The sequence below is a fragment of the Sinocyclocheilus anshuiensis genome, unplaced genomic scaffold, assembly GCF_001515605.1.
Source record: "Sinocyclocheilus anshuiensis isolate Anshui unplaced genomic scaffold, SAMN03320099.WGS_v1.1 scaffold715, whole genome shotgun sequence".
NCBI classification, from domain to species: domain Eukaryota; kingdom Metazoa; phylum Chordata; class Actinopteri; order Cypriniformes; family Cyprinidae; genus Sinocyclocheilus; species Sinocyclocheilus anshuiensis.
This window is the reverse complement of record NW_015551089.1, coordinates 1,341,769-1,353,086: the sequence shown is the minus strand read 5'-3', so window position 1 is coordinate 1,353,086 and position 11,318 is coordinate 1,341,769. Positions and strand designations below refer to the sequence as shown.

The window sequence follows — 11,318 nt, the reverse complement described above, 5'->3', positions numbered from 1 at the left end:
TTCCCCATAGCGACCCCTAGAGGACGCAGTTCGAAGTTCCCTTGAAAGGGAACGTCTCAGGTTAGTTATGTAACCATGGTTCTCTGAGTAGGGAATGAGACACTGCGTCATCTAGGCTTCCTGCCATGCTTCGAACGCAAGCTTCAGACGAAGAAGTGAATGACATGTTCTCCCGGCGCCTATTTATACTAATAGTTGCACCGGTAGTGACGTCATGGGCTTTCGCCGGCCAACGTGTTGTTGGTGTTTTTTCAATGTATGCTTCAGACACGGGTCACGACGAGACGTTCCCCATAGCGACCCCTAGAGGACGCAGTGTCTCGTTCCCTACTCAGGGAACCATGGTTACATAAGTAACCTGAGATGTTTTATGGGAGCAGAGAAGAGTGAATTATAGGGCTAATTTTGAACTTATCCTTTTCCTTTTTCTACTGCTACTAAATTTAACTGATATTTAAGCTGTTTTCTCACTGAGCATTAAAGGCATCTTTTATTGGAATTGCACCTCTCATGATAAGCTAACATCTCAAAAGTTGTGGGTTGAGTATTTCTTACCATTTGATATACAGTATAGTGGAAACAGTTCTAAATTGGCATTATATTTCTATTTTGCTCTTTTTTTTGTGATTTGTAAATGAACATAGAGTACTAAACTAAAGTTTTGCAGTGATGCGTTTCCAGTGCATCATTGGTAATCTGAGCTAGTTTCCTCAAGATCTCTGTATTTAAATAGATTGTTTTGCACAAGGGTTTGCAAAAGTGTTGTTTTGTCATGCTGCCAAAACTTTTGCTGCAATGCACCCTGGCGTAGACATCCGCTGACCAATCAGAATTTCACACAGGTCTAGTTTTGCTGTGTGTTTTTGTTTTTTGCCAGAGCCTGAAAGTATTTACACTAAGTATAAACGGTAAGCATAAATAGTGTTATGATACATTTATATTTACACAGTTAACAGCTCAGTGTATTGAAGTACATTATAGAAGAGAAATAATAACATATTCAGTGTATGTTTATTAAAATCATAAATGGATGCTGCCTTACTGGGACCTTACTTGTCGCTATCCCTAAAGCCTAATCCCTACACCTAACCCTACTTAACCATAACCATACTGAACTTGCTGATCAGTAAAGGTGTTCTTGAAGGTCCAGGAAGGGAGCCACGGTTTTGAGATTGGTAACAATATGAGCTACACTTGTTGTAGTCGATGTGCCAGCCCGTCCGAGGACACCACATTCAGTTTCAATTATAGGCATTTTAAATACCCATTAAACACTTTATTTCCATTATGTACTCATATTAAACACCATTGGTACCGAGACTCGAATCCACGAGCTTTTGGTTACTTTTGGTTAAGTCTGACTCTCTAACCATGCTACCTAAACTGCCTTTGCTAACAATACAGATTATTTGCATTTTGTGGAAATAGACACTTGGAATTTCTGTCCACATTTTCCTATTCAAAATGGATCGGTTAAATTAAACTTAAGTACCCTTACAAAGGGTACACTGACTGCAGCCTTGTGCACTTATGTTGATACACAAGCACAATGCTAAAAATGTGTTTGTATTTGTTTGTCATGCTGCAAAAGCATTCTGAGTGAAAAATGCCTCCCCCTGATGAGTGCCACCACAACCCAAATGAAGATGATGTGAATTCTCCTACCAGTCCATTGAACCTCCTGGATCAGAACTACCAGGAGCTGCACCAGAACTCTCTCACTGAAAACACACTATACAATGATGAGTTGTTCCCTCCAGACAACAGCTCCATTGGCTTGTTTGATGATCTGCCGCCTGAGGTGGACATGTCTCAAGTTGTGTGGAAGCGGCCATCCGTATGTAAACATTACAGAATTCTTTGTCTATAAATATTCTAACCTTCTGCCATAATGGCTTTCATAGCTTTGCATGGAATTATGAATTACAAATCTCTTCTTCGTATGTGTCCATGTTTTGCTACTGAAGGAATTGCACTTGATTTTCTCTTATCAGGAATTGGTGTCAGACCCTAATTTAATTGTAGATGATGTTTCAAGGTTTGACTATGCACAGGGAAATGTATTAGGTAAGTTTGAGTAGATTCTGGTGTCATACCATAGGTGCTATGTCTACTTTACAATGTGTTGTGGGCCAATTTTTGTTCTCAACCCAGATATCAACTCTTGTCTCTTCTTAACAATTCAAATAAATGGCATCATGCCCCATATGATGGGAAACTAGTAATAATATACACCATTATTTTGACACATTTTGTACATATTTCAGATGTGACTTCAGATATGTAATATTTTATTTATTTAGGAAACTGTTGGTTCTTGGCTGCAATTGGAGCTCTAACTTTTGAGAAGGATATCATAAAACAGGTCATGCCAGCTGAACAGTCATTCACCAAGGATTATGCTGGGATATTTCACTTCAGGGTGACTATAATAGCTGTTCAATATTTCAATATTTATTTAGAAGTTTCTCACATTATAATTTCTTCAACACAAGAAAGTCATATTTTCCATGTTTGTAATTTATCACAGTTCTGGCGATTTGGGAAATGGATTGATGTTGTTATTGATGACCAACTTCCAACTATTGATGATGAACTACTTTTTGTGTGTTCAAAAACGTCCAATGAGTTTTGGCCTGCTTTACTGGAGAAAGCATATGCAAAGTTGGTGCCATTATTTTGAGAAAAAAGTGTCCTGTTCATTATGTATTATTTGAATAACTGAAATTTAAATTGGCTTACAAGTATGCTGAGGAGTGAACTCAAATAAACTGTCTTTACAGGGTGTGCGGGTCCTATGCTGACTTGCACGCCGGTTTCATATCAGAGGCCCTGATGGACTTCACTGGTGGGACGCATATGTATTATACACTGAATACAGCTCCTGCTGATTTGTGGAAAATCATGGAATGTGCATTCAAGTCGAAAACCCTTATGGGCTGCGGCTCTAATACAGTGGTAAGAAAGACTTTACCAAATCCTGGATCCAAAGCTCCAAAGCATTGTCATATATTTGTTAGGTCTTTCCAAAAGGCAGAATGTCAATTGATCATCGTTAAAAAAAAGCACATAACAAAAAAATAATTTGATCTGATCTTTTACTATGTCACAACAACAGTCAAACTCAGTCTGCTTAAAACAAATTACAAATCAGAGCCATAGCCTCGTTTGCAGTCCTCTAACATGTAACACAATAGATTGAGTCCTCACTCCTGTACTATAGCTTCCTGTCCTTCCTTGACTGTACTGTCAAAAAAGGCAAAAGCAGGCTGTATTTGTGCATTGTTATGATTTAGGTTGATGATCAGAAGTCAAGAATGTCAAATAATATAAAAGTTTTCTTTTAATAATTGTATACTGTACATGGCCTGCTATGTACTAATATGAAATATTTACACTTATTTTTTGTATTTAACATTAGACAACCCCTGAAGAAAATGAGTTACTTCATGGCATAATTACGGAGCATGCTTACACTGTGACAGGGGTTTTTGAGGTAAGACCACACAAGCATCTGGCCGTTTCAGTTAGTCTCAAATTATAACTTTTGTTAATAGGATACTTCCACAGTGGAATTGAGATTTAGGTAAATTTTTTACCTTAATGATGGCACTAGTAAAGGCATCCGTCAGTTTCAGGAGACCATCGATCATATCGGATGAAGATCTCTGGTACAGCTTCGGTTGTGATTCAAAAATCCAATTTGGGAATGGCAGTCTCTGCCACAAAACCTGCAGATGAACTCTAAATCTTGTTGGATAGGCTGGGTCCTGGCCTTCCTCCGTAGCCGCTTAGTTTGAGACTGCTATTTGAGAGTCTCCACAAAGTTAGAGAGGCCTTTTTACACAATCTATCTCCACTTGTAGTCTGTCTGAGGCAGCAGCTTCCCAAGAGTTTGGTTTGATTCCGAGGGCCTTGAGATGTCATTGACAAGTCTTTGTACCTCACGTGAGGTCTACCTGTTGGTCGCGTTTCATGTGACAGCTTGTCATACAGGAGATCTTTCTGAATGCACCCATCACCCATTTGGACAACATGACCCAGCCATCACATGCATCTCTACTTAAGAAGGGTGAACATTAATGAGATCCTTGCTCTCTCAAGGACAGTGCAGTTGGGGATCTTGTCCTTACAGGATGTCCAGGATGTGACGGAGGCAACTCAAGTGGAAGGTGAGTCTACTTTCTTGTTGAGCATGCCGGGTCCATGACTCACTACCGTAGAGAAGCATGCTCACCACACCAGCCTTGTAGACCTGCACTTTGGGGCGCTCTGTCAGCTTGCCATTGGTGCACACTCACTTTGTCAGTCTGGACAGGGTTGTGATAGCTTTCCTGATGCGACTGTTTAGCTCAGTGTCACGAGAGAGCAAGTCAGAAATAGAGGATCCCAGGTACACAAAGTTGTGTACAACCTCAAGTTTGTTGTCAGAGATTGAGATGCTGGTGTCTTGTACCATGACTTGTGTCTTCTTTAGGCTGATGGCTTTAGGTTTTGTCATTTTTGGCCTTAAACACCCCTTCATTTCTGGCCTTGAATTGAGGGCACAACATGTTTATGTACTCATTTTGTGTTGAAAATAAAATGAAGGAAAGTTGAAAAACTATATTAGTAAGCACAACAGCGGTTCATTGGGAAAACATTCCTGTGGTGACATTTCTGCAATTCTATTATGTTGCTTCTTAAGTTTCGCTTTCAAAGTGAAATGTTCATTAAGTGGCACTAAAAGCGTGTTAATTTTTTATCCAAACCTGGCAACATTTTATTATGTTGGTTTTTACATGTCGTGGCAGTTTAGAAATGAAATGTCTGGTGAGAGGCGATAAAATGTTAATCACATTTGAAAATAACTTAAATAACCTCCTACACTAAAGCCTGCCCTAAACCTAACTGATAGTGTTAATAAAAGTAAAAATGCATTAGCTGAAGCAACTGTGGCATTTTAGCTTGCTTTTACAAGTCTTTGAGCTCTTCATAGTGATTTTTCTGCTTTGCATCGTGGGTGCAATGTGTGAATTGTATGAATGTGAGCAATTTGTTCTTGACTTAACGAGGCAATTTGGAGGAACACAGGTGAACAGAATGACTAATTAAGAGACAACGAGGACAGGAACAGGAACCTCCAAATAAGGGCACATGAGGGAGAAACTGGGTCATGGGGAGCAAAACACAAATACAGTCCAATCCTGACATTTCGCCCCCCTCCCGGAAGGCGCGTCCTCGCACCGTAGAACCAATAGAGGGAGGGACGCGTGGGAACTGGGAGGAGGCTCAGGAGGAGGACGGACACCCGGGAGGGAGCCGGCAGACAGAGTCCAGGGAGGTGACGATGGAGGGAGGAGCCAAGGAGGAAACAGGAGGAGCCAGGGTGGATCAGACAGAGGAAGGAGCCAGGGAGATGACAGGAGGGACTTGGAGCATGCGGCGCCAGGTGGGACCCAGGCCACAGCCATAATGGTGACCCACGGTGGAGCCGACAGAGGGAGGAGCCATGGAGGAGGAAGAGCTGACAACTCCAGGGGGCCAACCGACTGCAGTGGCAGAGCCCGAGGCGGAGACGGAGAGCCGATGGGCAAGGGTGACGAGGAGGATCCGGAGGGCCAAGGCGGAGCACATGGCGCCGGCGACCGAGGCGGAGGCGGGGATCCAGAAGGCCGCGGTGGAGCCGGAGCGACAGAGGACTGAGCAGGAGCCGAAGGGATGGAGGAGCCTGACGGAGCCAAAGGGACAAGGCGCAGCCGGATGAGTGGAGTCCCGAGCTGCAGGATTGTTGACGCCAGACCAAGGCGGAGCCGGAGGGACGAGGGAGCCCGGCGGGGCCAGTGGTCTGCCGGGCCACGGCGGAGAGGAGGGAGCTAGGAGCCATGGTGGAGCCGACGGGTCGACGGGCCAAGGCAGAGTCCAGGATTCAGAGGCTGGAGGCAGAGGCAAGGGATGCTCCAGCCCCGGTGACGATGGAGACTGGCAGACCCGCGGTGAGCCCACCGCACAGATGGTGGGCTGAGGGTGAGCAGAGGGGCTGCCAGATGACATCGGAGGAAGAGTCAGGAGTGGGCAGGAGGGCGGGCATTTGTGAGCCTCTGTGCTCTCGGGGCTGCCCTTGGGAACAGAAACCCTCTCTTGACAGGACTTAGGAACAGAGTCTCTCTTTGGGCTGGACTTGGAAACAGGAACCCTCTTTGGGCTGGACGTGGGAACAGGGGTGACAGAGGGCTCTGAAGAAGGAGGGAGGAGAGGGGGCAGATCGGTAAACAAGTCTATCAGGTCTCCTTCCACTCGCCATTTTCCCAGCTCCATCAATAGCTCACCCTCAGCCTTGTTGCTGTTGGGCGGAGCTCCTCTCCACGATCTCACTGGCCACAGCTTTCTCCCTAGTGGTGGGCGTGGTAGCCAGCTCTCGGACCTAGACTGACGTCACTTGCAGCTCCGGCTCTGCGCGATCCGGCGCTCTGTCGCTCCGTGTGGCGATGGATCATCGGTCCCGGCAGGCTCAGGCTCTCCGTCAACGGTGGGCTCGTGCTCCGCACAGCGGGGAGATGGTGGGCTGGGCTCTGGGTCCGGAGTGGATCTGGCGAAATCATCCTCGGGAGAGACGGTGAGAGGCGATCCATTTCTCACCAGAATCCACTCCACAAAGTGGCGAAATCTGCTCGAGGACCATCTTCGGACGACGGCGCTCTGCGTCATCTGGGTAGCAGGTGGTATTAGCAAGGACCAGGAACAGTCTTGTATGATCCTCGAGCGATCTTTGCCCCTGCTCCAGCAGGAGGAGGAGGTATTCCGGGCGGGCGAGGGGATCCATGGGGAAACACACAACGGAAACAAAAAACACTAAATAAACACGGAAAACAAACAGAATTAACCGTTCTAGGTCAGGTCTTCTGTCATGTAACGTAATGCTGCCGGAAGGAACGATGGAGACGTAGAATAGCAAACACAGTCTTTTATTAAATCCAAACAGGGGTAAATCCACACCAGGAAGGGAAGATGACACACGTTCACAACATGTAGACCCAACAAAGAAGGAACGCACAGACTGGAACTAAATACATGACTTAACGAGGCAATTTGGAGGAACACAGGTGAACAGAATGACTAATTAAGAGACAACGAGGACAGGAACAGGAACGACCAAATAAGGGAGAAAACAAAGACCAACAGAGGGAGGGACGGGTGGGAACTGGGAGGAGACTCAGGAGGAGGACAGACACCCGGGAGGTGTCCTGGGAGGTGACAACGGAGAGTCATCAATATTCATAGTGTACAATTTTATTAAAAAGCCAAACTAAGAAACAAGCTAGAGCAGAGGTAAATTGCAAAGAAAAAGAGGATTTTGTGTGTTTCTCGGTTTAAGGTTGAGGGTTTTGTAGATAGAGGCATGTTTTTTAATGTGCATTTTTGTGTCTTTCTCCTTTTTTTAAAGTGTCTTTCTCCTTTTTTTTAAATTTAATACTCTTTTTACTTTTAATCTCTTAAACTGACATTGATTCCTGGGTTTGTACAACAGGTGATGAGTGACGAAAATCCAGTCCAGCTAGTGAGACTGTTAAACCCATGGGGCGAAGAAGAGTGGCGAGGAGATTGGAGTGATGGGTAATGGTTAACAGCTTCATTTAGCCAGTATCATTCACAAACTCAGCAGAAAGTCGTACATTGTCGTACATTGCTTGAACACATCATGACATATCATCTCACATGCTAAAAGTTCTTAAGCACCCATGGTTTGTTTATTAATTTTACAGATCACCTTTGTGGGACACAGTTTGTGAGGAAGTCCGCAAAATTTGCCATGACGTTTTAAATAACGGGGAGTTCTGGTGAGCATGACCATGTTGGGTACTCCCACCCTCTCACACTTGATGTGAGAAATGACTACTTCATATGCAAAGTATGAAACCGCATTTTACTTAGAAACATATTTTAACTGCAGGATGTCAATGGAAGACTTTACCAAAATTTTTGAAAACATAGACATATGTTGTCTCTGTCCTGATTTTCTGGATGGTTCTGCTGAATGTCACTGGACGTCAAAACGACATTTTGGCAGATGGAATGCTGGGACTACAGCAGGTGGTGACATAGTTAAGACAGGTATTATTACTGTATTCATATGTCTATATTTGCACATAAAGTCCTAGTATCAATCAGCATAACAAAATGATAATAAAAGTATATAGACAAGGCTTGTGTAAGTAAGAGATATAACTTGGAATGAATGCATAAAAAATTCAATAATGTACAAATCTTCTTTTAATATGTTATAGAGACTTTCTGGACAAACTCTCAGTTTCGGGTGAAAATTGATGAGCTTAATGAAGAATGTGCTAGTGGCCAGCGCCCTGAAAATATACTGGTGTCCCTCATGCAGAACCATGAGAAGAGACACAGAAATAGCCAAGATAATTTTAATATTGGCTTCTATGTTTTTGAGGTCAGTGTTTGCATATATTATGCATGTTTACATATGTAAATATGCCAAGTAATGTATAGTATTTACATATGTTTGAATCTGATATAGTTTAAAGTTTCTTTATAAATTGAAGGTGCTTTCATTTACATATATTGTTCTTTTTATTATTCTTTTAAATGCATTTAATAGAGGCTTTTTATCAAAAGTGACTTATGGTACACTTGAGAAACATGAGCAAGTAGTCACAGAGTCATCAATATAGTGTACATTGCTATGTTTATTAGAAAGCCAGATGGTGAAATGTAAAGAAAAAGAGGATTTTGTGTGTGCCATGCTTTGAGGTTGTGGAGTGGTTACGTTCTTATAAGAAGTGCCTTCAGCTGCTTTTTGAAAGTTGTGATGGCCTCAGCGCTTTCATTGACATGTTTTATGAATAAACTGCAATATCCCTGTAATGATAGTTGTTTTACCTTTTTTTCTCTTGAACTTTCACAGATACCAATTGAGGCAAGTAAAAATTAACCTAAATGTTATACTCTTATGGTCCTTTCAAGAAGAGATTTTTTTTATGTATTCATTCTTTTAAATAGACTAAAGACATGTTTTATAATTATTTTTCAGATGAGAAGTGAAAGTGGGAGGTTTTCATCTGAATTCTTCATTGACAGAGAGCCTGTGGCACAGACTGATGAGTTAGTATGGTTCAGAGAGGTGATGAAATTCTTCAGGCTGGAGCCGGGAGAGTATCTGATTGTACCGTGCACAGAGAATCTTGGTGAAACGGCCTCCTTCGTCCTGTCTGTTTTCTCAAAGAATGAGACACACTTAGAGTAAGTTGTGAAGCAGTCTAAAGCATTGCCCAGGTCCCTAAATACTCTGTGCTTAAGGCATATAGTATAGAGTAACCTGAAATTACAGCTCTGTGATCTATTTTTTTTTCTTTTTCCAACAGACATATTCAAGAAACTCCTGAGTAGAATGGAGACATTCTTGATGAGGGTGTGGCATACCCTTTGTTACTTGTCACATGAATAGGAATCAGTATGTTCTGCTTTTACTTTTTGTACTTTAATTTTTCCTTGTCAATAGTTAAAAAAAATAATATCCAGAAATGTATTTGTTTTTATTCATTATTCTGTTCTATTTGAGAGTTTTACCTTTATTTGTACCTTTAACTGTTTTTGGGTTGTAAAGCAAATGTGTCATCTTTTGGGAGGGTGACTACAGTATTGCTAGTTTTAATTAATTAACTGGTTTGTATTCAGAATTGATCAGTTATGTTAGATGGCATACATTATTAGATGCCATACAAGATGGAAAAAAAATATTTTATTTTTTCTACTAAATATTGTAATCCTGTCAGATTATCTCTTGAAGTGAAAAGCTGTAAAAACAGATGAATGAAAGTGTGGCATTATATCAATTCTTTGCATTAATTCCAAATAATTTATACTGCTGCAGACAGCGCAAATAAAGCTCCCATATATGCATGAAAAGCTCCCATATATTTCTTTAATATTGTTCTTCAAAGAAACAGGATATTGCTGGCACAAGAATAATCAGTAAGCTTTTAACAATTAATTGGCAGCTTCTTTCTGGACGTGGTGACAGAATTCTAATTGAATGAATCCAAATAAGCAAAAAATATAAAGCTAAGACCTCGATCTAGCATCCAGATTTTCTTAGAGTGACACAACAAGGCAAATGTATTGTAAGTATTGGCCATCTGTTTAGGGAAGCCACATGAATTCAGAGGATCATATGTCTGTTTTAAAAATGTGTCAATGAAGCTTAAGAGTTTCTTAAGATCAACCAGTAGCACATGGCGCTCACAATTTTAATGTTATGGGTTTGATTCAGGGAATGCATGAATTTATGAAATGTATACCTAGATTGCAATACAAGTCACTTTGGATTAAAGTGTCTTTCAAATATGCAACCTAAAGTTGAGTGTTGGTTTTGTTGTAATTTTTGTCCATAGTAAATTACGATTAACAAAGTCTCGCATCTACTGTAAATTGTCCTGTCTATGCAATGACACACATTTAAACCAAATTTAAAGATGTTAGTGCCTAAACTGTTTTCAGAACATTGAAAATAAAAATTCTGTATATTAAAGCTTGTTGCTGAAGCAAGGCCAGCTTATACATATTTTGGTGATACGCCAAAAAGAATGTTAGCTGGCTTAAACAGCTATTTGACCTACTCCCTTTCAATATCTGGGGAATATGTATCTATTTTTAAAAGCTAACAACTAGCTCTTATTGCTCTCAATATTTTCCTGACTGATCTTGTGTGTGGAAGAGCATTTTCCTATTTATTTTTTTTTTTCAACCACTCCTCTTGCTACATTCACTGCTCCATCACTGTTTCCATCTGAAATGAACACTAGTGGCAAAAAATTAAGAAAAGAATATTTCAGAAATTTGAGCTACAGTAGCTATTCTGTGTGATTGGACCAGATGGACTAGTCTTCGCTTCCCACATGCATCAATGAGACTTGGGTGCCCATAACCCTAATGCCGATTCACCAGTTGTCCTTCCTTGCACCACTTTTGGTAGGTAGCAACCACTGCATACCGGGAACACACCACAAGCCGTTTTGGAGATGCTCTGGCCCAGTCGTCTAGCCAGCACTATTTGGCCCTTATCAAAGTCACTTAGACCTTTTTGTTTGCCCATTTTTCCTGCTTCCAACACATGAAATTCAAAACTGGTCACTTGCTTCCTAATATATCCCACTCTTTGACAGGTGCCATTGTAATGATATAGTCAATGCTATTCACTTCAATGTACAAAACTGTTAAAGGAGTCATATGACGTTGTTAAAAAGAACATTATTTTGTGTATTTGGTGTAATGAAATGTGTTTATGTGGTTTAAGGTTAAAAAAACACATTATTTTCCAC

General features: G+C 41.5%; 1 protein-coding gene across 3 annotated transcripts in view; it reads left to right on the top strand.

Annotated features, from left to right (window-relative positions):
• Window positions 1–10,349, top strand: part of LOC107662605 (calpain-2 catalytic subunit-like) — an 18,816-nt gene extending 8,467 nt beyond the window's left edge. For 2 of the 3 annotated variants that reach the window (XM_016452684.1, XM_016452686.1), the window contains exons 2-14: window positions 1,592–1,837; window positions 1,995–2,067; window positions 2,304–2,422; window positions 2,531–2,664; window positions 2,784–2,958; window positions 3,422–3,496; window positions 7,508–7,593; window positions 7,743–7,817; window positions 7,931–8,091; window positions 8,265–8,431; window positions 8,906–8,917; window positions 9,032–9,240; window positions 9,363–10,349. In XM_016452684.1, coding sequence (XP_016308170.1) covers window positions 1,607–1,837; window positions 1,995–2,067; window positions 2,304–2,422; window positions 2,531–2,664; window positions 2,784–2,958; window positions 3,422–3,496; window positions 7,508–7,593; window positions 7,743–7,817; window positions 7,931–8,091; window positions 8,265–8,431; window positions 8,906–8,917; window positions 9,032–9,240; window positions 9,363–9,387 — 1,542 coding nt within the window. In that variant the 5' untranslated portion in view covers window positions 1,592–1,606 and the 3' untranslated portion in view covers window positions 9,388–10,349. Of the gene's footprint in view, window positions 1–872; window positions 1,838–1,994; window positions 2,068–2,303; window positions 2,423–2,530; window positions 2,665–2,783; window positions 2,959–3,421; window positions 3,497–7,507; window positions 7,594–7,742; window positions 7,818–7,930; window positions 8,092–8,264; window positions 8,432–8,905; window positions 8,918–9,031; window positions 9,241–9,362 lie in introns of those variants that run through there. The other variant, XM_016452685.1, reaches the window with a different exon arrangement.
• The last annotated feature ends 969 nt before the right edge of the window (window positions 10,350–11,318 follow it).